The sequence below is a fragment of the Aphanomyces astaci genome (assembly GCF_000520075.1).
Source record: "Aphanomyces astaci strain APO3 unplaced genomic scaffold supercont1.64, whole genome shotgun sequence".
In the NCBI taxonomy this organism is placed as follows: domain Eukaryota; phylum Oomycota; class Saprolegniomycetes; order Saprolegniales; family Verrucalvaceae; genus Aphanomyces; species Aphanomyces astaci.
The window spans coordinates 318,184-342,466 of record NW_009798327.1 but is presented as its reverse complement, the minus strand read 5'-3'; the positions used below and the strand labels follow the sequence as shown (position 1 = coordinate 342,466).

Here is a 24,283-nt window from a genome sequence, read left to right as displayed (position 1 = left end):
CCTCGTCGTCGAATGCAGCTTGCATATTCGTCTCTCAGGACGGGGATTTCAATTCTGCAAAGTGCTGCGTGAAGCCGAAAGGTTGTCATCAAATCAAGGCAAAATAGGATGGACAGTTTAAGCTTAAAATATGTATGCATGATTTTGCTTAGCTTTTGGTGAGTTCAACTGCCAGTGTTATAGCCAATGGAGTGCACGAAACCAAGTGTCGTGGACTCTTATTGGATACAATAGCTAGGACATTAAAATGTCGTCTTTTGCTCGAAAATAATCTTTTTCCGAGAGCACACTCCATCATCCCAAGATCTAGGCCATCGTAATGTCCAACCGTGAAAGTAACATATAATGCCTCGTCCTCCAGCCTTCGATGTGAAGGGTGATGGCGCGGTTGATAGGGCTGCCGTGGTAGTTGTGCTGATTTTGCATTGAATATGCAGATGAGTCACAACTTGCTTCTGTCCTGCTTGACACATACAGTAGTCCCCCGGAATAAGGAACCCACCATAAATCTATATCCTCTCAGAAAACATAAATTTGCATGCAAATCAATCATAAAATCCGAGAGGTACATTCAATTTATTTAACTGTAAATTAACCACGCAAATAATCTAACACATGTTGGCGACACTCACACTTGGAACTCAGCATGCCGTCGCCGTTGTCGCGGCTACGATTGACAATCGAGCAGAAACGTACACTGTTAAAGCAGCATGCGTCACGCGCTGCCATTAAAAGAGTTGAATTGCGTCGATGGGCTCGTTTGGCCTTTCACGTGACCCTCTAAATTCGACAATGTCACGGTGACAACCTCCTGTAGACAAAACACACACCAACAAACACGTTTCATTCTTTTTAAAGGCTATGCATACTATCAATCAACTCATAAACCTCCTTGTCAATAATACCAGTATGGCGCCAACAATTTACAATAGTGTCTTGCGTCGCAGATTGCCAAGTCTCCTTGGCCCACTCCAACGCTTCGCACAGACTAACTTCGAGCAGTGCTCACGAGTGACGCGAAATTTTCTTATCAGTTTCGTCAGCCGTTTCAACCAGCTTGTCAAATATTTCAACAACATGAAATGCTCGCAGCGCACCAATCCTATGACGGATGGACATCGTCATGGTCATCGTGGAAGTTAAGTTAGGATATCAACCCCCTCCTGAATTCGAAAATGATGTCCATTTTTCAATCCGATTACATTGACCAATCAGAAGCAAGGAACCCTCCGAAAATACCTTTTTAGTTTTATACCTGAGCAAGCAGTGATACCTCTTAAAACGTATCGGAATCAAAGGTTCCCTATTCTGGGGGACTACTGTACTTCGAAGTATCTTGTCGAAACCCATCCTGGTGGTCCGGATAAATATCCGGATTGTATCCATGACAATCGAAGCTTCTTCCAAGTACAAGGTACTTCACAAGCGGAAGGCCCGGGGATCGATTCCTTGCGGGGACGGGTGTTTTTCAGCTTCTTTTTGTACAAATTCGCACAAGGTATTGGATGTTTAAGGTCATTATAGCAGCTTATAGCAGTAAGGTCATTACTATACAGTAGCAGTAAGGTCATTACTGTACTACTACTACAGTACTGTAACGTTATAGCAGTAAGGAAGGTAATTACTAACGTAAAAAACCAATTTAAGATAACTTAACCAATTTAGGATAACTTTGTATTGCCCAATCACACCTCGTTATTTGTTCGAAAACCTCTATCATATAATGCTGGCCATTCCATCACGTACGCGAATGAAATGCAAAAACGGCGTAGAAGCCATTGGTAATAGTCATTCAAGATTGGGTTTGAAGTTCCCTAGTCGACACGGGCCACATTGGGTTGGATCTGAGGTTTTGTCGAGTGTTAAACTCAGTGGACATCCATCCACAACAGAAATTTAACTCTATAAAACAGTACCCTTGTATAAATTATATGCATCCTGTTGTAACCGCTTACCCTAAACATAGAATTTCAATGCACAGACACATACATACTTTAAGATAAAAAAAGTTATCCTAAATTGGTTATCAAAATGTGAGTACAAATGCTTAGAAAGTAACAAATTTACCTGTGAAGTTCATCGCCTAAACTGATAGTTCGATTATGAAGTCAAAGAGGCGCGTCTTGGCTATTGGAATCACTATTCAAAACTCAAATATCGTAACGGACTCAAAAGTTATGTCCATTCTACTCCGACGCCTCCAAAAAAGTTATCTTAAATTGGTTTTTTACGTTATACCGTTAGGACTTTATAGCCGTAAGGTCATGACTAGTATAGCAGTAAGGTCATCATTACAGTGTAGCAGTAAGGTCATGATAATACCAGTCAAAGGCTCGTTTATCCATCGTGTTTCGAAACATATTCGTTTTCAAAGTCACCCATACAATACCTCATACATTTCAGAAAGTTACACTTGGTTGCTGTATTAATACTATTAATAGTACGGACAACTTTGCACCAAGGCAAATGTGTGGGCAAGTTGCTCCCGTATGTATCACGTGCGTACTAAGTTGGGGTGTACATAGCTTAGACGGTGACCATTTCCTTTCGGTTTGGGGGCTTCTGCAGGTACAGTACATTAGGCATACTAGTGTCTAGTTGCATACGAACAAGTACATTTTGCTTACTACGCCAATACAAATCATTGATTGGATAAATATAGTTTTTATTCCACCAATCATATCTCGAAAAGACGTGGCCAACCCAACACCAGTGAACCACACTTGGTTTTCACGCAATTCCACCCATGCTGCGCCGCGTCCTCCAAGTCCAGACGAGCGCGTTCACCGCCCGCTCTATCTCGTCCTCGGCGACGCTCTTCGCGAAACCCTCGGCGTCGGGAGCTGCGACCGCGACGAAGGCGGCCCTAACCGGCACCATCGACCAATTTTTCCCCACCAGCGGCGTTGTCGATGGCAAAAAGGTCAAGCGCGGCCCTCCCGTTGTGGGTGGCGACTGGAAGGCGTGGATGTTGCGCAACAAGTCCACGGACGATCTACACAAACTCTGGTACGTCCTGCTCAAGGAACGCAACGCGCTCTTGACCGAACAAGCCGAATGCCACACGAAGAACATGGTGTTCCCGAACCCGTTCCGAAAGTCCAAGGTGCGCAAGTCCATGGCGCGCATCAAACTCGTGCTACATGAACGAAGCAACATCTACCAGCACAACCTCGCCGCATCGGCGCCGCCATCCACCGAGGACGATGAAGACGAAGTCAAAGCATAATCACGACAATACAACCGATATCGCCGTTCCATATTCACATGTGTTTATGACGCCCCTGCTCCTTCCTCGGCATGATCCACGCCGCGATACTTTTCGTGAAGTCGACCGGCAAAGAGGAACGCGTGGAAGGTGGACTGTCGTGATTCGATGAGTTCCCTTGAAAACTTGTTGGGCCGAGTGATGTAGCGCAGTCCGAGGCGGCCGCTGGTGGGAATGCTCGCTATAGAAAACATCGAGTAGATGCTCAGGCCTTCCTTGATGCTCTGGTCGTCCAACTTGATCAAGTCGAGCGGGTCGTTGGATATCATGTCCACAAGCGTCCTCACCAGCAACTAGTACATGACACCATCATGAGACATGCACTACAGGCGGCATTTCACGTACGCGGTTGTCTGCGTCCGCCATGGGCAAGTCGTATTCCATGTCGACGTTCAGCGGATTCAATGTATTCATGTACCCCAGTGCGGAAAACATCTACCATCACAACAACATGATGAGATGATCATGACTAGAGGACAACAGCGAAGGAGGACAGACTGCTTTTCGATCGCCGGGGAGGAGCTTCTCATACACGCCTTCAAAGTTCTCCATGTCAAGGATGGATCGGTGGGCGGCAAACACTGCCTTCAGTGACATGTAAGTGACGAGCGCATGGGTGAGGCCGCATCAAGGGAAGTTCGATGATGTAGATGGTACCTTGAGTCGGAGGTTGTCTATGCTCTTGGGGAAGTACTGCATGAGCATGCGCACATGCTCCGCCGTGATGTATAGACCGCTGAGAGCATGTTGCAGCAGTACCACTTGCCGCTTCAGGTCATACCGCTTGTGCTGGGGGACGTACTCGGACCAGAGCTCGGCGCCGATTGTTTGCAGCAATGCGTTCACTTCAACTTCGAGGAGCACCGGTGTCGGGGCGCCGTTTTCGACATTATCTTCGGGGCGCCGCGTGCTGACATAATCAAATTCCAAGATCCCTTTCGCCGGCAACCCGTCGAAGAAGCGGTCCGTGAGCTAGGAACAACCACGGACAATCAACTACTGCATGTGACCAAGGGCGGCGCGAGGCAACGACGGCGATGGAGGAATAGTACAGTACCTCGATGGCTTTGCCGTTGAACTTTTCGTTGCGAAAGTTGGCATACGTGCCGCGCTGACTCGTGTTGCCGCGATACGCGACCCGCCGCGCGCTCTCGGCAGCCTCATCGCGGTTGATCATGGAGAACCACACGGCCAGCTTGCGATGGATGCGATCGCACATGTCCAACGTCCATTTCCCCGTCGGATTCAGCGGATTGAACTGCAACACTTGCACCCCATGCGACGACATGAGGCGATTTTGATCGCTAAAGCTCAAGTGCCGCAGCAGAAACGGAAGCGTCTGCGTGCCGTCCACGATACAAGGCAGTGTCCTACAAAGGGGTAACGTCGCAAATCGCACGATCAGACCACCAGCGTACCTAGCAACGACGTCGACAACATCGATGGACCCCAGGAGTCCATTTACAAACAAGTCGACGTCTCGAATATGGAGAAACAGGTCCGTCGTCGCCACCTAGACGATCCCTCACAACCTGACGACACTTTCACACTATTTACACATCCATCCAATGCAACACCCTTTTCGCACACTATTTAAGGGTCCACCCCACACATACTGTGCATAGTGGTAAAAGCAATTCACAAATCGCACACTATATAAGTAACACTCACTATTTTCATGTGATTCTACAATTCGACGCACGAACCTCCAGCATGGAACACATTTCGCGGGTGGAGATGCGATCTCGGATGATTTTGATGACATTGCGCAATCCGTCGGGGGTGACGTCGTTCGTGAGCTGAATGCGCCATGGCACGTATCGCGCCGAGATGCGCAGGATGCCGCGCCGCCGCAGGTGGAACAGCTTGGTCGAGCCTTTTTCCACGAGTCCTTGCACCTGGTCCGAGAACTCGAGCGGTTGTTGCACGGCATGCTTCTTCGCATGGTGCTCAAGGTCAACTTCATCGGTCGCCGGTTCAAACGACACGTCAAATAGCTCGCACCGCCGCGCCACCGCCGCCGCGACCACCTCGCATGCAATCACATAGTCGTACGGGGACGTGTGGAGGTGCAGCTCGTACGGCGACTGCGCGGCGGGAAAGCTCGAGTCAAACACACGGCGCACCGTAGCTGCTTTGTTGGCGTCTTCGCCGTCGTAAAACGACAGCCGGACGTTGCAGCGACAGCCCCTGGCCACCGATCGCAGCAGCGCCTTCGTGCCCGTACATCCGAGCGGGTTGTCGACCAGAACCATGTTGTACAGCTTCGCTTTCGGGTTGTGCTCAATCGCGTAGCTCAAGGTCACAGCGGTGGACCCCGTTAGGTTGTTGCGGGTCAAGTCCATCGTGCGCAGGGTCGTGTTGACGAGGAGCGCCGCCGCGATCTGATGGCCGCCGTCGTCGCCGAATCGGTTCATGGACAAGTTCAAGTGCTGAACCGACCGGTTCGTCTGCAGCGCGTGGCCGATGGCTGTGGCGCCACTGTGGCAGATTTGGTTCCACGACAGGTTCAGGTCTTGGATCGTACACGTGGCGGCGGCCAGCGTCGCGCCCAGCAGCTGCCCGCCGCCGTCGCCAATCTCGTTGTTTGTCAAGTTAACTGACAGCAAATGCGGATGGATGGCGATTTCGTTGGCCAGCGACTCGAATGAGTCGACGAGCTTCGTCTGCGACAAGTCCAAATGTGTCAAGTTCGGTGCCGAAAATATGAAGTCCGCCATCGACGCACACCCGGCTTCGCCAATCTATCAACCATTGCATCCTGTTGGTACTTGGGAATGTATCCATTAGGTAGTCTGTACTTAGGAATACATATATATATATATATTCATTAGGTAGTCGGTACATTCGGTAGTCGGTACTTTTGTACGAATCAGGAATTAAAATCAATGGAAAAGGTACTTTTTGACGAATCCGGAATTCGGTACATTTGATGGCCAGGAGACTCAATTAGGTACTTTACCTCGTTCTCACTCAGGTTGAGCGAATGCAATTCCACGCGACCGCTGAGGTGTTGCACGACGGTTGCAATGCCGGCATGGGTGAGTCGGTTCGCGGTGAGGTTGAGGGCTTGAATGTCGGGCATCAGGGCCAAACTACAAACGTCATATTATTGCACTACAACCCAAACTCCATATATATATATATATATTCATAGCAATCGTATGCAGGTGTGGGTAGTACGTACCTTTTGGATAGTACAATGGCTTTGGTATCACCGAGCCCAAAGTGACTCAACTCCAGGCGCCGGTCCGCCGTGATGCGCGACAGGAGCGGCTCGGGGAGGATGTTGGCGGCCGTGCACTCTTCAAAGTACAGACTCCGCGGGGACAGTTCGTTGAATCCTGGGAACGATGACGTGGCTGCGTGCTTTCGCTCGTTTCTCCGCCGACTCGTCTGCTGCGCACGTCGATGCGCCAGCTCTGGATGGGTTTCGTGGCCCCGACTTGCCTGGAGTTTGGACCACTTGGCTAGCATGTCCGTCTAACCACAGCGTAAACAACATATCATCCGCTGACTCTATCTTTAATTTTGATTCTGGTAACTATTACTTCAAAGTAATAGTTAGCACAGTATCTTAAAAGAACAGATGTTTGTGTATTTAATTCAATTAAAGAATTGAATATTGTCGATTTGATACAAATATATGGGGAGGGGGTGCAAATCGCGCCGCCGACCAAACCGATCCACAATCGATCTGATTGGTTGAATTTCATTTAGAAGGTTTTGATTGGTTAATAATTTTGAGCTCATCTGAGGTAGCCAATCAAATCAAGTTAAATTCCAACGAGAAACCAACCACCAACCACACAATGAAATTTTACTCGAAAGCACAATACCTTGTTGGCGTATTTCTCGGTTTTGGCGGTCTCGGACGTGTACTTGGCCAGCGTCTTGAGTTTCCTACAAATTAGTGTGTGAAATGTTTACGTAACAGCAGGCAGCCACACAGATGGATTACGTACTTTCGAGTGGAGAGGGATTTGAGTACGAGCGCTTTGGTCGGCTACAACCACCCCCCGATATCAGACAAGCATACATCGTCAGTGGGACTCTATCGGACTCTACCGACGACATCTTGGTCAGCGATTCGGTCTTCCCCCTTCCACCCTATCATTCCCACCCACCATACTAGTATGAACAAACAGACAAGGGATGCCAACGCCGCTGAAGTCTACGTACCCCGTCGTCGCTGTCGCTGTTCGACTCGTCCATATCTTGGACTGTCGGTGGGGTCGTCAGCTACGACACATGATTGAGTGATGGTGATTTTTACTACTCGTGTCGAAAAGTGATGGTCATGATTGCTTTGAACGAAGAGTTATATTTTTTCTATGGTTTGAGCTCTAGTACCTACATCTACATAGCTAGTAGTACTACATACCGGGAGCCGTAGCATTTTCTCGGCCACTTGGAGCTTTTGGTCGAAATCGTGCTTGACGCGGTCCTCGTCGGACATGCGTTCGTGTCCAGATTTGGGGTCCATGGGGTTTTGATACTGAGGTTGCACTTGCCACTGCAATCTCGTCGTGTGTACGATCGCCTCCAAGTTACTCGTACTCAAGTCGTGTCCTTCGAGGTTCAAACTTGGGTACTACTAGTACTGTACAGTAGTCATCGCAATATATATAATTATATGTATCTATACCATAAACTTGGCCATGTCGTCAACAACAGCGAGCCACTGGTGGTTGGGAGTCTTGAGCGACGCGAGCTTGACATCGCGCGTCCGCAGCAGCATCTGCACGTGCTCGGGCTCGTGGATGGGCAGGCGCAGCTGCGGCGCCGTGATCTTGACCGCCTGCTCTTTGGCTTTGTGCGCGTGCTTCGAGAAGATGGGCTTGAGTTTGGCCAAACAAGCCAATCCGAGCTTGGTGTTGTGGTTCAACGCGTGCTTGGGGTGGTAGACACGATCGGGACGCGGTGCCGCCGCCGACGTCGGAAGCAACGGGGCCTTGGTGCGGACGATCGCCCCCTCCACCTCCGCCGACCCAACCACCACCTCTGGCAGCACCCGATGCCGCACCACCTCTGACGGGGGCGGCGGCATGGTGCAATTTTCGACAGCGTGGGGGTGAATCTGTAACTGTCACGACCATCGTAACGTCGGTTTCACCACAGAGCAACATGGCAATATGGGCTAACAATCGTTGAATGTTGCACTACATAGTGCCATGCTTCAAAGTTGTCATGTGGTAATAGTAATCACACTAATTTATTCATACACTAATTCAATGTGGATGACGGTTTCCGCAATCCGATTGGCTATATGCAAGCGGGACCTCCAACCCCTCGCCACTAGATATACAATGTACATGCAAATGTATGCCGTCACCCTAATTGTATGGGCGAGCTACTAATACTACGTAGTAATAACGTAAAGGTAAGTATTCTCGATATCGAATCGCGCCGACCAAACCGATCCACAATCGATCTGATTGGTTGAATTTCATTGAGAAGGTTTTGATTGGCTAATAATTTTGAGCTCTTCTGAAGTAGCCAATCAAATCGATTTAAATACCAACGAGAAGCCACGCCACAACACGAAATTTCACTCGAAAGATCAATAATATTGTTATGTTTATTCTAAACTGGAGCGACATGGAGAATGAATCGACACAACCAAATGTACACAAGAAGAATCGGCAAAAGAATTGAGCCAATCAGATTGCCGGAAACCATCATCAACGTCGAATTAGTGTGCGGTTTCAATTAGTGTGATACCAATCACCACAGGACACCTTTATACATACAAATCATTCAGTACAAAGAATCGATCGATACATTTGGCGATTCTGCACAAAAGTCAACCAAATTTTGGGTAAAATATCTGCACTGAATTACATGTTACTTTTTGGGGTGGTGGGTCTATGTAAGTACTACAGTACTGTAGTGCGTCTGTCGCAGAACGAATGTTTGGTAGCAAACCAGGTCGACGATGGAGATCAGTACCCGAGCAAAGTTACATCATCGCCCAGGATACATAGACACAAGACGGCGCGCACGTGTAAATACTTGTGCAGTCATCTTGTCTTTCAAAAGTACGTCGAGGACATGTGAGCGGCGGCATCTAGCCGCCGCGACCGCCGGACGGGCGTGGCTTCGGTCAAGGTACTTCCCTGCAACCCATATGTATCATCAAGTCAACAGATGTATATTCATGGTATCAAATAGTGTACCTCTTGTGGGTATTGCATGTCATAGTAGCTGCCCGACTCGGCAATGAATTCGTCCACGTTAGCCGTGGCCCTTGGCTGTTCGTCGTTGCGATGGCGACGAGCTCGGGTACGTGGTGACGATGTCTAAACCCAGTTGAGTATATCCGGATCACGGTCAACTTCAATTAGTGTGATGGCGTACCGCATCGTTGGATGGCGGACGAGGGCGCTGCTTTTGCCGAGGGGAAAAGAAGCCTTGGATCATCGAGTAGTCGCCGTCGCCGCCAGCTCCGCGCCGGTGGTGCTCGCTGACGAGGCTAAAGGCCACCAACGTCACCAAAGCTGTGAAAAACGCCATCGCAGCTTGACCGAATGTGATGGGGAATTGGCGGGGCGATGGCGGCGTTGGAGCTGGTGATGGAACGGGTTGGGGCATCGTCGGAGGTTTCACGTGATGGCTTGGCGGCGTGTGTGACACTGGCGGAGTTGGCGGAGTGACGCTAGAGGGTGGTGGCAAGACGTTATTATGTGCAGACGAGGCTTCGGGAGGTGAACTGGTCGGGGTAGTAGGTGGAAGGTCCAACAGAGTGATGGTGTCGTCCAAAGGTGGCTTCGTGCCTTCCTCAACCAGCACGTTGTGCTCTGTGCAATGCTCAGACGAGGGATACGCAGAGTGTTCGCGGAGGGTGCTGATGGCATCGTGGATACTTCGGGTGGTGTCGGCGAGAAGGGAAACCATGGCTGCCCGCCGCTCCAACATGGACGTTTTGATTGCGTCCAAATGTTCGTGGCTTTCACGTAGCACGTGGTCATCTCGCAGCTTACGCAGGGCTGATACCTTCCAGATGTCTCCCACCGCCACCTCGTACGCGTTCAGGTCGGTCTTGAGGCCTGCAAACTTTTGCCGGATCGTGTGATCTCGCTGGAGCAGCACCGTCTGTGTCGCGACGAGGGCTGCTCGTCTCTGATCTGGCGATTCTGTTAGCAAGAGCGGAAGCAGATACCCCACCACTCCAGATAAGACGCTTACGAAGATGACTTTCCACATCCATCCCTGCTGATGCCTCCTCTCAATCATCTTGTGTGTCGGAATTGGTGTCGGTAAAGCTACCGCGCTGTCAATACGAAGTCAGCCAATCACATGAGGATATTTATCCGGATTGTTTCAAATTAACCGGACTGGCGGGAAATCCAGCCACCACGGCGCACCCTGCAGCAGCAACATGAGTGCATCCACGCGAGCGTTCAAGGTCGCTTTCCGATGCACGGCCTGCGGCAAGTGCTGCACGGGAAAAGGAGGAAAGGTCCGTGTGAATGCTCGGGAGGTGGAAGCCATCGCTGACCACTTGTCGACCCCCACGAGGGAGTTCCGACGACAATTCCTGCGGCGGCACCCCGGCGACGACTTTGACTCGATCAAGCAAACGCCCGACGATCTCCAGTGCATCTTCTTGGAAGGAAAACAGTGCTCCATTTATCCGGGTAAGAAGAAGAGGAGCACATGCACATGCTCATGACACAATTGCATTGATGCCCTTAACTTTGGCATGCGCATCGTAGTCCGACCGACGCAATGCCAGACGTATCCGTTCTGGCCTCAGCAATTGATCTCCAAGTACGATTGGGCCCTCACGTCCAAGGAATGCGAGGGAGTCCTCCTTGATCGAACAAGCGACGCAGACATCGTCCCTAATGATCGCATTCTCAAGGAGACAGTCATCCATGAAGTACGTCGATCCATGTACCATATACGATGGATTGTGTAAGGTCAATGGTAGGTACATCGGTCTGGGGAAAGCATGACGTACAGCGAGATCGAGTCGTTGGTGGAGGAGCTCGACCCCGACATGCTGCATGCGTTCGACCAGGTACACCAAAGAAGCATCGACCCACCAACCACCACTCCTACATCATCATCCATCAACTCGAAGCATCTTGTGTCCATGTGTGCGGTAGGAAGTTGCCGACAAGTATCGTCGCGACGTAGTGTACGAAGACGAGCACGTGGTTGTCCTCGATAGCTTCTTGGGTACCCCCAGACTACATGCATGCTGCTCATCCATCTTAACAAGCTCCTCACTCAACTTTGTACTCGTCCTCCATGACGATGTAGACACTTTGCCGCCCACGCGGTCGTTACATTTCACTGATCGGCTCGAGTTGGTCCAAAGCGAAGTCTTCTTGACACCCGTACGTCCATGCATACATTGTACATATATCTCTTGTCATTCATTCCCCATATATATATATATATATATATATTCAATACTACCATATTCCAATATATATATATATTAAACAACCCATGACATATCTATAGGAAGGGGCAGTGGATCACTCGTACTTGTCACTGGATGTGCATCGAGGGTTGAGTGTTGCCCTGGGTTTCCTACAGGACGACCCCCCTCCATCTTCCCCATCTCCGTCCGCAGTTGCAACCGATCCAACCTGGCGCGTTGCGATGCTTGGCGCCGGCGCCAGCGTCCTCCCAACCTTCTGGCAGCATGTCATCTCTCGCCATCGTCCTGTGCGCATCCACGTCGTCGAGCCCAGCGCAGCCATGTTATATGCTGGGTACGTACACCTCCCTCTCCTTCTGCATTCCACTTTGCCAAGAAACACATATATATTGTCCTTTTACCCAAAATTTGGCTGACTTTTGTGCAGATTTGCCAAATCTATCGTTCGATTGTTTGTCCTGACTTTTGTAAAGATCGTCCAGTAGTTATCACACTAATTTCAGTCACACACTAATTCATTGTTGAATTGGTCCAAGAGTGGATAATTTGATTGGCTACTTGATTAGTATGCTGGTTTTTGATTGGTCGATCATCGATTGTCTGTCGATTTGGTTATTCTGCTCATTGAGCACCCAAACACTCCAATTTCGAATCGACTTGACAATATATATATATATACTTCGTCTGGATAGAACCCATTTTTTCGATGCATCCGATGCGTTGGTCGTGCACAAGCAGACGGGAAACGCGTTCGTGACAACGTTGCTTGAATCGTCGGCCGAGTTGCTGGATCTGGTGGTCGTCGACGTCGAAGATGGCACGACGCATGAACTGTTGGAACATGGCGATGTGTTGAGCGCGCCGCCGGCCTCGATGACATCCAAGGAATTCCTGCACAACATTCGCCGAGTCTTGGGTCCCCGCGGAGTGGTAGCTATGAACGTCATCGGCCATAAGCCTACTGGAAGCCTGGAGTCGGCTGGGGGGTGGGATGGCTTGGCGACGCGCCTCGCGACTGTGTTTGATCAAGTGTGGGTCCTGCCCTTGGAAGCGAATACGCTCGTGTTTGGCGTCCTGGGGTGGCCCTCCCATGTACTACCACCATTATCGACGACATCGTTGAGCGACCAGGAACAGGTCGTGCAAGACATTTTCGATGAATTCCGCCCCAGAATGCGCCGCGTACACTAACTAGAACGACGTACATACACCTATGTGTGAGAATAATGTCGTCGACGAGTGCTAAATGTGGACACACCATTCATTCTCATGTACTACCATCTTCAATCGAGATGCCATGTGGGGAAGTGGTGGTTAGAAAACACATACTGTTCATTCACGAGGCAAGCATGACGACAAGTTCCAACGTGTTAGTGGCATGACATGGCTGTATATATACAGTGTCTAGCTAGGGACCCCTTGGTCGGCTCGTAGAGATGCATGCATGCATGGATGCACGGATCAAGCAGCCACCTCATGTGAAGAGCATGGAGGCATACCTTTAACTGTCCCTTGCGTGTACTAGTACTACTACAAAGCGTTCGATATATCCTGATTTCGAAAGGTCGCCTAATATCCGGCAATTATCATCCGGATATTGTTGATGTAACGGCGGTTTCAATAAACAGTTCAGAATTTTTGGGTTCACACGAAACTACGACGACGGGATCATCCAAATCCACCACTGTCCGAAACGTCGATGACTTCGACCAGTGGTCCGTCGAAGCGAGTGCCTGGCAAACGTCCGCCGCGAAAGTCCATGATGGCGGCATGGTGGCTCTTTGGTGGCAACAAATATGGACAAGATGCCGACAACACGCTCGAGATCTTTGAGCATGCGCCCACCGTCAAGGTCAAGTCTGTCCGGATCGACGACGACTGGCCCGTCAAGACTGTCGAGTTTGAAGTCAAGGTAGATCTACATCCTCCCAACCTATGGACATGTAGCATACCCATTGATGTACATTCGTGTCTAGCTACGGTACAAGGACATTTCACGCGAGATCTACCTCCCCAAGAGCAACGTGTATCGGTTGTGGTTTTACATCAAAGGCCACGGGTACCTCCGCACCCCACCGCCATCCGCCGCCTCCACATCATCACCACCACCACAAACCTCGACCACCAGCAACAACGTACCCGTCGACGACGTCGAGATGCCCCAGCTGCGCGACTTTTTGTTTGCCACGTCCCAGGCGTCCACGACCCCCGAAATGATTTCTCTTCTCGAGACGTACTTGAATGCGGCGCTGTCGATTCCCGTCGTCCGGTCGTCGGCGTACGTGCTGTCGCTGCTTCAGATCAGCGGCGGCACGTTCGACAACGACGCCGGGGGGGTGGTCACGTCACAGCGCGAAGGTTGGCTCAAGGTGCGCATGTGGCTCAAGGGTAGCCAAGGTCCGCATTGTCCAACCCTTTATAGATTGATATATTATTGAATCATGACCTTTATATGAATGGCAGACAACGTCCGGCTGCACCGTGGCACAGTTATGTGCGACAACGGGTGCTTCAACTGCTTTTGCGTCGTGAAAAAGTACTCGTGGCACACGTCGCAGTGGAGATGGGTCGCGCTCAAAGACTCGTGCGTGGCCATCTACGAATCGAATCGAGTAAGAGGATTCTCTCTCTCCACTTTGTCTTGGTTCCACTACTTGATGATACTAGTGCTATAATATTAAGGCCTTGACCACACAATATATATACTACTTCGAAGTATATAGTTTATACTATCCATTTTGAGAGTGTATGTATTACGAATTCTCACAAAGATCAAGTCAAATGCATCGATACAATAAATAATACTATTGCAGCTGCTCTTTCACTAACCTCGTCGTGGATTCGTTCCATCGTTCGTTCATTCGTATTTGCTTTTTAGCTAGTTATGAGGTTATAAAAAAAAATGTAAAAGAATATTGTATTTTAGTTTTTAGAATTTTTTTATGAATCACTATTAGTACTTTAGATTTAATTAGTTTTTGAGATTCGTTCGTTGATTTGTAGGACTTGACCCCGACGGATGTGTTGCTGTTTGACGGTGGCTTCAAGCTGGAAACGGGGCTTCGGGCCGTGGGGTCGGCCAAGGAGTTTGTCGTCACGACGTCGGCGTTCGTGTTGCACTGCCAAGCGCGGCACAAGAACGAGTGCATCAAGTGGGCCAACCAGATCCGGACGGCGGCAGAAGCCAGCGAGTGGACGCATCATCGCAACCGCCGCGACGGATCCTTCGCCATGCCCCGACCTCACACGTCATCTCGAGCGCAATGGTACGCTACCAATATGTCCTATGAATAATTATCACAGCGATGAAATGTCTACATGTTCTACACAACTCCTCTCCATTTGTCAAGCATCGTTTGGTTTTTCATTCCGTTGAACATAGTGTTTGGTGCTCCAAAGGATATATATATATATATATATATATATACCTATCTGTAGGAAGTGGGTATTATTCGCATTATTCTTGCACTCCTCTATGTTGACTACCCAGAATGCGCCTATACATTTTACAACGAACGCTATATATATATACTTGACAACATGGTTGTGATTTGATTAGGTATGTGGACGGAGAAGACACGTATGCAGCCATGTTTGCAGCCATAAACGCGGCCAAGACGGAGATTTTCATTGCCGGATGGTGGATCTGCCCCACGACGTCCTTGCTGCGGCCCGCCACCGACGCCTCCCGACTGGATCTGGTGCTCCAACGGCGAGCCCAAGCTGGCGTCAAGGTACAGTCGTCATACATTGGCATTCTTACATGTACTATCACAGTGTCAATTCGAGTTTGAAGAACCTTGGTCAAGCAAACCTAACGGTGTGGGGGTTATGGTGTAGATTTACATATTAATGTACAAGGAGATCTCCATGGCACTGACGTTGGACAGCCAGTATGCCAAAAAGACACTGCGAAAGCTCCACCACAACATCCACGTGCTAAGAGATCCCGATTTTATCATGAAACAACTCGGGTTATGGTACGAAAGCCCAACTAGTGCTATAGAACTTGCATCAACTCTGCCATTATGAATGACCTCTTGGGGGGAATTCACATGTATATAAACGATATCCTATCCTTGTTTGTCTTGTGTAGGTCGCACCATGAGAAGATTGTGTGCATCGATCAACGTATGGCGTTCGTCGGGGGGTTGGACTTGTGTTTTGGACGGTGGGACAACGCCCGCCACGACTTGTTTGAGCCCAAGGCCCGTACGTTTCCAGGTACAGAATCATCTCCAAATATAATGAAACTTCAATATATTTGGATACACAGTCGTCCTTTTATGATTGGGATTGAATATATCATTGAAAGTCTTTTATGATTGCATTTGCTGGGCAACGATTATATATATATTGGAGCATTATTACACAGTCTTGTATGATTGGGTTTGATGGGCAAATAATATATACTACTATATTATATTGAAGATACATTTCTTTATGACTGCGTTTGATGGTCAAATAACGCATTCATATGTGGATAAATATATACATATATAAAATACTTCAAAATAAATATATCGAAGCTCGACACAGTTATAAATACAAAGTATTATTCTACAGGCAAGGACTACAGCAACCCTCGCATCAAGGACTTTGTGGACGTCCATCGCCCCGACATTGACTTGATGGATCGCAACTTGAACCCGCGCATGCCCTGGCACGACTGCCACTGCAAGTATGTCGTACAAAATAAATAATATTATTGGCTTTCATCAGTATATCGATATATTGCCTTGAATATATATATATATATATATATATATATATTAATATCGATTGATACTGGCGCAGACTGTTTGGCGAACCCGCCAAGGACGTGGCGCGGCATTTCATTCAGCGGTGGAATTACTCGGTCAGCACGCGGTTCAAAATGCACCGCTTCCACCACTTGGTACCGGCCACGGGGTGCAAACCCACGGCGTTGTCGAGCAACTTGCCCCCCCACGGCAGAAACTCCATAAACAACAACACAGGCAACGCGTTGTGTGTCTTGGGGTTCAGTGAATCTACCTCCGCCACCACAATGCCTCCAGCCTTGGTGTCGTCTACAGACACTGGCACAGTGGAAGGCATAGCTTTAACTAAAAGAAGTGACGCTGGCACCACAGACCTACTCGATGACGAGGTGCAAACGTCAGCGTTGGACGAGAACCGTGCCAGCGATGACGTGGCAGAAGGATTTGCGTGCAATTGCCAGATCGTCCGGAGCTTGTCCATGTGGTCGGGGGGATGCCGCACCGAGAAGAGCATCCAAAACGCCTACATTCGACTCATCAATGACGCGCGTTACTTTGTGTACATCGAGGTACACTCGATGAAATGTAGTTAGTAGTTACTAGTCGTTGTACTAACTACTACATGCGTAGAACCAATTCTTTGTGTCGAGTATGCAAGGCGACCCGCTGTGCCAGAACCTGATTGCAAATGCCCTCGTGAGCCGCATCCTCCGCGCGCATGCCGCCAACCAACCGTTCCGGGTCATGGTGGTCCTGCCGCTGTTGCCAGCGTTCCAGGGCAAACCGACTGAGAAGGAGGCGTACAGTCTTCGTGGGGTCATGCATTGGCAGGTACTAGAGTACAACCGACATATATATATACATATATATATATATATATACTTCGAAGTATATATATAGGCAACATATATATATATATAGGCAACCAATATATATATAGGGTATAAGCAACATATACATATTGGCAACAAATATATATATATGTAGGATACTGCAAGTAGTGAGGGTTTGATGCGGATGTTACTGGATGTGTAGTACCGAAGCATATGTCGTGGAGAAGGGTCGATTTACCATCAACTGAATGCGGCGGGGATTCCCAATGCGTTCGAGTACATTGCGTTCTTTGCACTGCGCACGCATGCCGTGCACGACGGCATGCCCCACACAGAACAAGTGTACATCCACAGCAAGATCATGATTGTCGACGATCGCATCAGTGTCATTGGCAGGTACAACGATAGTATAGATACGTGTGACGGTGGTGGTTGCGACAGTGTCACATATATATATATATCGATATGTGTGTGACGGTGGTTTATATTTGGTGTAGTGCCAACATCAACGAACGAAGCATGTCGGGCGATCGCGACTCGGAGATTGCCGCCGTGATCGAAGACGTCGAGTGGGTGCCCAATGTCACGTTGAGTACGTCGTCTATTTGTTAGTTGTATATTCGTAATATGGAGGACTGGTGGCGTTGTGGATATATATATATATATATATATAATACATACACGCCAACACAACAACCTCATTAGCATTCGTTGTATGCATACTTTTATACTAGTATATATATATATACAAATTGTCCTGATGGAGTATATATATATATATATATATATTACTAGTATAGATGCCCTGACGGGGGTGACGACGACTGGTGTGTGTGTGTAGGTGGCGCGGCGGTGGGCAAGTTCAGCCATTCGTTCCGGATGCGGTTGTTTGAAGAGCATTTTGGATTGGAAAGTGGGGGCATCGGGCTGTCGTATCGCGAGGATCCGACGGCCGCCCCTGCGTGGATGGCGCTGCGGCAGCACGCGATGGCCAACACCAACATCTACGAAGCAGTCTTTGGCTGCCTTCCCGCCGACAGCATCCGATCCTTTCGAGACATGGGCGTGGATTTTGTATGTAAATATATATACCTAGAACGCTATTCAATGTACTATTGGTACTACTGTAGGTGGCAGACAGCGTGCACCATCCGTCGGGGCGGTTCAGTCAGATGCAGCATCGACCGTCGTCGCAGGAAGCTCATGATTCTACTTCCGACCCACCTGGGTCATCTCCTCCTACATTGGCCCCACAAGACAACCACGGCGATGACGGACGGGTTGGAGTTGTTGCTGTGGTCGCCGGTGGTGGTGGCAATGATGAGGTTAAATCTCACGAGTCGGGGGCGGGGAAACGAGCCGGCAACGGACGATCCATGAGCAAACGGGAGCAAGAAGCTCATAGCAACGCCGTCTTTACCAATGCCATGCGGGCCTTTCGACGCGAGCAGACAGTGACCAAGGACCTGCGGCTCCGCTTGGAACACGTCCGCGGCCACATCGTGTACTTTCCCCTGCGGTTCCTCGAACACGAAGACCTCGAGCCCAAGTTGGTGCCCACGGAGCTGCTTCAGTAACGAAGTTAACGTCCAAATACATGTCCATCGATACTGTACACGGTGTGTACGTCGTTCTGGTCGCCAAATTCAACGTGTCCAGACCACGGTGTGGTGCACTTGCTTCAACGGGAAGGAAATTTAAAAATCGAAGCGATGACGTGGCAGCCTCCTAAATGACGATGGCCGGGAAGTCGACGACGAGGGGGAGCTGAGTCACACACAAAAAGCCACCAAACCCACGGCAGCCTTGCGATTGGCTCAACCACGGACGCGGCACCATGGCTTTGTCGCAGATCCCCACGGAAGTCCATGCGTGTCACGATTTATATAGGGTATTTCACCTGCGACGTGCCCACATGTGCGGTAATCTGAGGACAAATACCTTAAATAAGCTGCTCATCGTCCCCTAACGAACCAAACTTCAACCGTGACCAACACCCGACGCCACCCACATCCTCTGGCGCCACCAAGCACACACCACACGGGTCTGCTCCGTTGTTCTGCACGTTTAGACTAGATGGCGATCTCACATGGAAGTAAGTACGCTTGCATCATGGAGCAGTACTACTCTACTTCTTGATCAAAAGGTCAAGGCCCTGCCCTAACATTGGTGGGGAAGCGGCTTGAAGTTGGTTTTGATTGGCTGGTTTACCCTCGACACGGCTCTGACGCGCCGTCGTCAGGGGGTCGGCGGCAGCACCGCACATGCGATGACGCAGCGTGGAGGGGATTTGGACCAATCCGATTGCAGTACAGACGTGGCGTCCGCCTGTGATTGGTCACTTCTGGACTTCAAGCACTCGTCCAATCACTGACCGCGTAGTCGACTGAATTTTTTTAATTATGAGCAATAAAACTGCTCCGTGAGTATACGAGATCTCAGTTGCACTTGAAATTTCTATGCGATCTTTGAGGCGTCCATCCACGGATTTTGACACTCTCATTATCCGATTCGACGTCCCCCCCACAAGTGATTTCACCATCATGAACCTCGAAGTCCGCCGCAGCACCTCCATGGAACAAGGTGCTTACCACAACAAGGACATCCAAGCCCAAGTACGTCCCGTCCTCCTCTGAGTGCCCCTACATGCTGCTGTCCACGATGATCTGACCTTCCTCGTTCACGTTGTAGATTGCTGAAGTGGGCAAGATCCTTGCGCAAGACTCGCTCTTCAGCGAAGCGACGTTGAAGAAAGAAATCGAATGGTTCTACGGTCCTTTGGGACTGCATGAATTCTACTTCTTGGGTCACTCGCCCGCCACGATCGCGTCGCACATCCAAAGCTTGATCGGCGCCAAGGTGTTGACCAAGGCTTCCGGCGTGGACCAAGAGTTCAAGTTGGTGCAAGAAAACGAAAAGTCTGCGTTCTTTGCCACCCGCTCCAACGTGCAAGGCGACGAATCCAACTCGACCCGCTTGTCCGGCGGCTCGGATGTGTCCAACTTGGAACGATTCATCGAGAAGCAGTACCTGAGCTCGTCCACGGAATGCATCGGCGACGGCGTCAAGACGGGGTACCAATACCTTGAACCTTCCGAAACCACAAAGAACCGCCAATACCGCCTCCAATGCTACCGCTCCACGGGTCTCTTGGATACGACGTTGGTGCCGTCGCACATGCGCTTGTACTTTCTGCAAGAGCCTGAATTCGTCAACCCCTCCCCCGCCGCAGGCGAGACGGACATCCATCAATTGGCCGACAAGCACTTCCTTGAACGCGCCGGCGACAACTTGAAGAAGGTGTACCAACAAGTGCTCAAGACCGCGTCCAACCAAATGACGCCTGCGTTCCACACCGAAGTGTGGCTCGAGCCCGACAACACCAAGATGGCGCGCTTCACCGTCGCATACAAGGCCGGGTCCACTCACAGCTACTTTTCGTCGCTCGCCGATGTCTACCGCGGCCACGGCCTTTTCTCGTCGCGCAAGTACGCCGAGTACTTTTCCAACGGCATCGTTATCTACGGATTTTACCTGCAGCAATTGACTGGCGACGATGTCAAGGGCAAGGGCTCGTTTGAAGAACGCGTGGCCGCGTGCGTGTCGGACGCGTCGCTCCACTACGTCCTTCCCCGCACGTCGCTGTCGCCGTTGTTGCGCGACCACCTGCTCACTCCCCAGCAAATCTCGTACGCGTACGCTGCGTGGAAGTTTACATTTCACTTTTTGCAGCGTCTGCCCGAAGCATACTCGGTCGTGTCCAACTCGCTGCGCGACCGCGACGCCGTGGCGTTTGCCCGCCTCGAACAACTCCGCTCCACCATGAAGCAAAACACGTACACGGAAGCGCAGATCTTGGACCATCTGTTGTCGTCGCCCCTTGTGATCAAGTCGTTGTACGAAGAATTCGAAGCGCTCCACTCGCCCGCGTCCAAGGACCGCCACCGCAAGGAAGCCGACATCTTGTCGTACCTGCGCAAGGCCGTCACGTCGGAAGCGGCGCTCACCGTGTTTTCGCAGTTTGCCAGCTTCAACCACCACGTGCAGCACACCAACTTTTTCCGCAAAGAAAAGTCGGCGCTCGCATTCCGCCTGGACGGCGAGTTCCTTCCGTCGACCGAGTACGCCGACAAGCCGTACGCCGTGATCTTTGTGATCGGGTCCGAGTTCCGCGGGTTCCACACGCGCTTTCTCGACATTGCGCGCGGCGGCATCCGCATGATTCGGTCGTCGCACGCCCAAGTGTATCTGAACAACGTGTCGTCGTGCTTTGACGAAGGCTACGGGCTCGCGTCGACCCAGCAGCGCAAGAACAAGGACATCCCCGAAGGCGGGTCCAAGGGCGTGATCCTGCTCAACTTGGCGCACCAAGACAAGGCGGACCTGGCGTTCAAAAAGTATATTGATGCGCTGCTGGACATCATGCTGCCCGAGAACGACGGCATCGTGCGGACGCAGCCAGACATTTTGTTCCTTGGGCCGGACGAAGGCACGGCGCACTTGATGGACTGGGCGTCGTCGTACGCCAAGTCTCGCGGGTACAACTACTGGAAGGCCATCACGACGGGCAAGTCGCCGTCGCGCGGGGGTATCCCCCACGACGAGTACGGTATGACCACGCACTCGGTGCGCGAGTTCGTCAAGGGCATCCAGAACAAGCTCAACCTCAAAGCCCCTGGCGCCAAGCGCTTGACCAAGGTGCAAACGGGCGGCCCCGACGGCGATCTCGGCTCGAACGAGATCCTCATGTCGGAAGGCGAAGACACGATCGCCCTCGTGGATGGTTCGGGTGTGCTGTACGACCCCCACGGGCTCAACCGCGCCGAGCTGGTGCGCCTCGCCAAGCTCCGGTCCCCCGTGCAAGGTTTTGACACGTCGCTCTTGTCTTCGGAAGGGTACCTTGTGCTCATTTCGCAAAACGACGTGACGCTGCCGAGCGGCGAAGTCGTGGAGAATGGCACCCAGTTCCGCAACAACTTCCACAACCGATCCGACTTGACGGCCGACTTTTTCGTGCCGTGCGGGGGCCGCCCCGCCGCCGTGAACTTGAGCAACGTGCAGAACTTTGTGTACGGTCCGGACGGCAAGACCCTGCGCTTCAAGTACATTGTCGAAGGCGCCAACTTGTTTTTCACGCAGGACGCGCGCCTCGTGCTGGAGAAGGCCGGCGTGACGCTGTTCAAGGACGCATCCGCCAACAAGGGCGGCGTCACGTCGTCGTCGCTCGAAGTGCTCGCGGCGCTGTCGCTCACGGATGCCGAGTTTGCCCAGCACATGGCCGTGGTCGCCGGCAAGCCCAAGCCCGCCTTCTACCAGACGTACGTGGCCGAAGTGCAGGCCCGCATCGACCACAACGCGCACCAAGAGTTTGAATGTTTGTGGCGCGAACACCAACGCTCTGGGACCCCGTATGCGATCCTGACCAACTTGCTCTCGGAACGCATCACAGACCTGAGCGTAACGATCCAGGACTCGTCCTTGTACGAGCAACAAGGCCTGCGCGACCTCATCCTCGACGGCGGCTTCCCCAAGGCCCTCACCGCCCTCCTCTCCCGCGATGAACTCGTCAAGCGCCTGCCAGAGTCGTACCTCCGCGCGCTCTTTGCCTCGCAACTCGCGTCTCGCTTCGTCTACGCCGCGGGCCTCCACTGCCCCGAGTTTGCCTTTTACGAATTCGTCCAAACCCTCAAGAACTAAACAAGTAGTCACGTTATATAAAAAAAATACTATTTTTTCATTTTCTCCCCCCTTTGTGATGTATTAACAACAGTCTACTATTATTAATAATAGTCTTACTACTACGTATTAATAGTAGTAGCTATTAATAGCACCAAGCTACGGCCATTACTATATTGCTACGTACTAGTACTGCTATAGTACTACTAGTACCACGTAAGTATGTACTACTTAAGACTTACGGGACAGCATTGAATATTAATACCAACCTTGGATACTATGGTTAATATAATATAATTGTTGAATTAAAAGCAAGGATGAAATTTGGATGACATTGGATGAAATTTTTGGATGAAGTTGTGGGATGAAACCTAAAGTAGTGACCAAGCCTTACGTTGGCCCCGAGCGCCCGGGAGGCCGTCTGCGCAAGCGCGGCCGCACGAGAGCGCGGATCTAAGCTTCTCACTTCACCGAATGATCTATCTTTTCTTCTTGTCGGGCAGCGGCAGGTAGGCCGTAGGCCGTGCCGCTCCCGGACGAGGCCTGTATGCAATGACCCAGCATAATCCTAATTTACTCTCATATCTACTAATTAGGATATGACCTAATTTTAATGTTGGATGACGTTTGGATGACACATGATACTATCACGGATATTTGAAATCCATATAAATAATTCAAAGTATCAGACAGTACATACAGTACTACTACTCTGGTCCATAAAGATTGTCATGTTGTATTTGACTTGGTTTCAGTATGAAATTCATCAAATTTCTCAGAATCTGCCTCCATAAATACATATATTTATAGATACGTAGAGGTTTATACCCCAAAATCTGCCACCATCATGTTTGGCCGCCGTCGCGCCAAGGCGAGAGGTCTGTATGTCAGGGCCAACGCTGAATGTGGGGGTGACCTTAATGAACGAACAATAGATCTATACTGTCAGGTGCTATAACCGAGAGCATGTCTTTCATAGGGTCATCATGGCTATATGTCAGCATGGTGTGGTTATCTACTGTGACTCGACGCTGCATGGCACAACTAGCGAGCAGAACGTCTTTGGATCTCAATAGTATGTGTACTTGCTTCGCATAGGGTTAGTACGTGTATTGGGCATCGAGTGCACGAGATAGCAATGGCATTTAACGCTGACCGGATGATTTTCGTTTTACAAAATCGACCTCATGCTCTCTCAAGCTTGTATCTCCTGCAAAAAAGTGCTTTCGGAGGAGCTCGAACTAGCCAATCAAAGAGGAGATCATTACCTTTCCAATGCACCAATCAGTTCAATTCAAGTCGTAAATTTAGACGAATGGCACCACGCCAAAAACAATGTGACAAACATTACGGACCAGAGTGGTAC

The 24,283-nt window shown here is 50.3% G+C and overlaps 6 protein-coding genes across 13 annotated transcripts; 4 read left to right on the top strand and 2 right to left on the bottom strand.

Annotated features, from left to right (window-relative positions):
- Positions 1 to 2,717: 2,717 nt before the first annotated feature.
- H257_14995 (hypothetical protein) lies at positions 2,718 to 3,262 on the top strand. Its single transcript, XM_009842965.1, has one exon. It carries the CDS (start codon positions 2,747 to 2,749, stop codon positions 3,227 to 3,229), a length of 483 nt encoding a protein of 160 aa, XP_009841267.1. The 5' UTR covers positions 2,718 to 2,746; the 3' UTR covers positions 3,230 to 3,262.
- Positions 2,723 to 8,348, bottom strand: H257_14994 (hypothetical protein). 6 transcript variants are annotated; one of them, XM_009842959.1, is made up of 15 exons: positions 7,917 to 8,348; positions 7,653 to 7,862; positions 7,451 to 7,510; positions 7,337 to 7,378; positions 7,234 to 7,274; positions 7,108 to 7,171; positions 6,456 to 6,751; positions 6,231 to 6,363; positions 4,975 to 6,012; positions 4,687 to 4,781; positions 4,326 to 4,638; positions 3,926 to 4,240; positions 3,767 to 3,853; positions 3,614 to 3,703; positions 2,723 to 3,561 (listed from the first exon to the last, which is right to left on the bottom strand). In XM_009842959.1, the coding sequence occupies exons 1-15, from the start codon at positions 8,316 to 8,318 to the stop codon at positions 3,274 to 3,276; spliced, it is 3,474 nt and encodes a 1,157-aa protein (XP_009841261.1). In that variant the 5' UTR covers positions 8,319 to 8,348; the 3' UTR covers positions 2,723 to 3,273. The 6 variants fall into 6 exon arrangements, with proteins under 6 accessions (XP_009841261.1, XP_009841263.1, XP_009841262.1 ...); XM_009842961.1 differs by having other exon boundaries at positions 7,653 to 8,348; XM_009842960.1 differs by having other exon boundaries at positions 3,614 to 3,853.
- Positions 8,349 to 9,083: 735 nt separating this feature from the next.
- Positions 9,084 to 10,541, bottom strand: H257_14993 (hypothetical protein). The gene is made up of 3 exons (XM_009842958.1): positions 9,629 to 10,541; positions 9,448 to 9,570; positions 9,084 to 9,387 (listed from the first exon to the last, which is right to left on the bottom strand). The coding sequence occupies exons 1-3, from the start codon at positions 10,502 to 10,504 to the stop codon at positions 9,304 to 9,306; spliced, it is 1,083 nt and encodes a 360-aa protein (XP_009841260.1). The 5' UTR covers positions 10,505 to 10,541; the 3' UTR covers positions 9,084 to 9,303.
- Positions 10,542 to 10,601: 60 nt separating this feature from the next.
- Positions 10,602 to 13,000, top strand: H257_14992. Of its 2 annotated transcripts, XM_009842957.1 has the most exons (7): positions 10,602 to 10,908; positions 10,987 to 11,153; positions 11,205 to 11,294; positions 11,383 to 11,455; positions 11,540 to 11,616; positions 11,747 to 12,000; positions 12,359 to 13,000. In XM_009842957.1, exons 1-7 carry the CDS (start codon positions 10,650 to 10,652, stop codon positions 12,855 to 12,857), a joined length of 1,419 nt encoding a protein of 472 aa, XP_009841259.1. In that variant the 5' UTR covers positions 10,602 to 10,649; the 3' UTR covers positions 12,858 to 13,000. The 2 variants fall into 2 exon arrangements, with proteins under 2 accessions (XP_009841259.1, XP_009841258.1); XM_009842956.1 differs by having other exon boundaries at positions 11,383 to 11,616.
- Positions 13,001 to 13,308: 308 nt separating this feature from the next.
- Positions 13,309 to 18,917, top strand: H257_14991. 2 transcript variants are annotated; one of them, XM_009842954.1, is made up of 14 exons: positions 13,309 to 13,578; positions 13,643 to 14,063; positions 14,130 to 14,278; positions 14,670 to 14,932; positions 15,226 to 15,400; positions 15,507 to 15,646; positions 15,763 to 15,890; positions 16,233 to 16,347; positions 16,464 to 16,977; positions 17,039 to 17,239; positions 17,444 to 17,637; positions 17,739 to 17,833; positions 18,083 to 18,315; positions 18,372 to 18,917. In XM_009842954.1, exons 1-14 carry the CDS (start codon positions 13,366 to 13,368, stop codon positions 18,816 to 18,818), a joined length of 3,288 nt encoding a protein of 1,095 aa, XP_009841256.1. In that variant the 5' UTR covers positions 13,309 to 13,365; the 3' UTR covers positions 18,819 to 18,917. The 2 variants fall into 2 exon arrangements, with proteins under 2 accessions (XP_009841256.1, XP_009841257.1); XM_009842955.1 differs by having other exon boundaries at positions 13,429 to 13,578; positions 18,083 to 18,917.
- Positions 18,918 to 19,715: 798 nt separating this feature from the next.
- H257_14990 (hypothetical protein) lies at positions 19,716 to 22,990 on the top strand. Its single transcript, XM_009842953.1, has 2 exons — positions 19,716 to 19,856; positions 19,933 to 22,990. Exons 1-2 carry the CDS (start codon positions 19,785 to 19,787, stop codon positions 22,936 to 22,938), a joined length of 3,078 nt encoding a protein of 1,025 aa, XP_009841255.1. The 5' UTR covers positions 19,716 to 19,784; the 3' UTR covers positions 22,939 to 22,990.
- The last annotated feature ends 1,293 nt before the right edge of the window (positions 22,991 to 24,283 follow it).

What these genes read in the sequence shown, in the direction of transcription:
- H257_14995 (XM_009842965.1), top strand. Translation starts at nt 2,747, where the DNA reads ATGCTGCGCCGCGTCCTCCAAGTCCAGACGAGCGCGTTCACCGCCCGC.
- H257_14994 (XM_009842959.1), bottom strand. Translation starts at nt 8,318, where the DNA reads ATGCCGCCGCCCCCGTCAGAGGTGGTGCGGCATCGGGTGCTGCCAGAG. An exon ending in GCCATTGTACTATCCAAAAG is followed by an intron (nt 6,364 to 6,455) that starts GTACGTACTACC and finishes TGACGTTTGTAG; the next exon opens with TTTGGCCCTGATGCCCGACA. An exon ending in TAGACAACCTCCGACTCAAG is followed by an intron (nt 3,854 to 3,925) that starts GTACCATCTACA and finishes ATGTCACTGAAG; the next exon opens with GCAGTGTTTGCCGCCCACCG.
- H257_14993 (XM_009842958.1), bottom strand. Translation starts at nt 10,504, where the DNA reads ATGATTGAGAGGAGGCATCAGCAGGGATGGATGTGGAAAGTCATCTTC. An exon ending in GTCCGCCATCCAACGATGCG is followed by an intron (nt 9,571 to 9,628) that starts GTACGCCATCAC and finishes AACTGGGTTTAG; the next exon opens with ACATCGTCACCACGTACCCG. An exon ending in ACATGCAATACCCACAAGAG is followed by an intron (nt 9,388 to 9,447) that starts GTACACTATTTG and finishes TATGGGTTGCAG; the next exon opens with GGAAGTACCTTGACCGAAGC.
- H257_14992 (XM_009842956.1), top strand. Translation starts at nt 10,650, where the DNA reads ATGAGTGCATCCACGCGAGCGTTCAAGGTCGCTTTCCGATGCACGGCC. An exon ending in ACAGTGCTCCATTTATCCGG is followed by an intron (nt 10,909 to 10,986) that starts GTAAGAAGAAGA and finishes TGCGCATCGTAG; the next exon opens with TCCGACCGACGCAATGCCAG. An exon ending in GCAGCCATGTTATATGCTGG is followed by an intron (nt 12,001 to 12,358) that starts GTACGTACACCT and finishes TCGTCTGGATAG; the next exon opens with AACCCATTTTTTCGATGCAT.
- H257_14991 (XM_009842954.1), top strand. Translation starts at nt 13,366, where the DNA reads ATGACTTCGACCAGTGGTCCGTCGAAGCGAGTGCCTGGCAAACGTCCG. An exon ending in ACGTCATCTCGAGCGCAATG is followed by an intron (nt 14,933 to 15,225) that starts GTACGCTACCAA and finishes TGATTTGATTAG; the next exon opens with GTATGTGGACGGAGAAGACA. An exon ending in CGCATCAGTGTCATTGGCAG is followed by an intron (nt 17,638 to 17,738) that starts GTACAACGATAG and finishes TATTTGGTGTAG; the next exon opens with TGCCAACATCAACGAACGAA.
- H257_14990 (XM_009842953.1), top strand. Translation starts at nt 19,785, where the DNA reads ATGAACCTCGAAGTCCGCCGCAGCACCTCCATGGAACAAGGTGCTTAC. An exon ending in ACAAGGACATCCAAGCCCAA is followed by an intron (nt 19,857 to 19,932) that starts GTACGTCCCGTC and finishes TTCACGTTGTAG; the next exon opens with ATTGCTGAAGTGGGCAAGAT.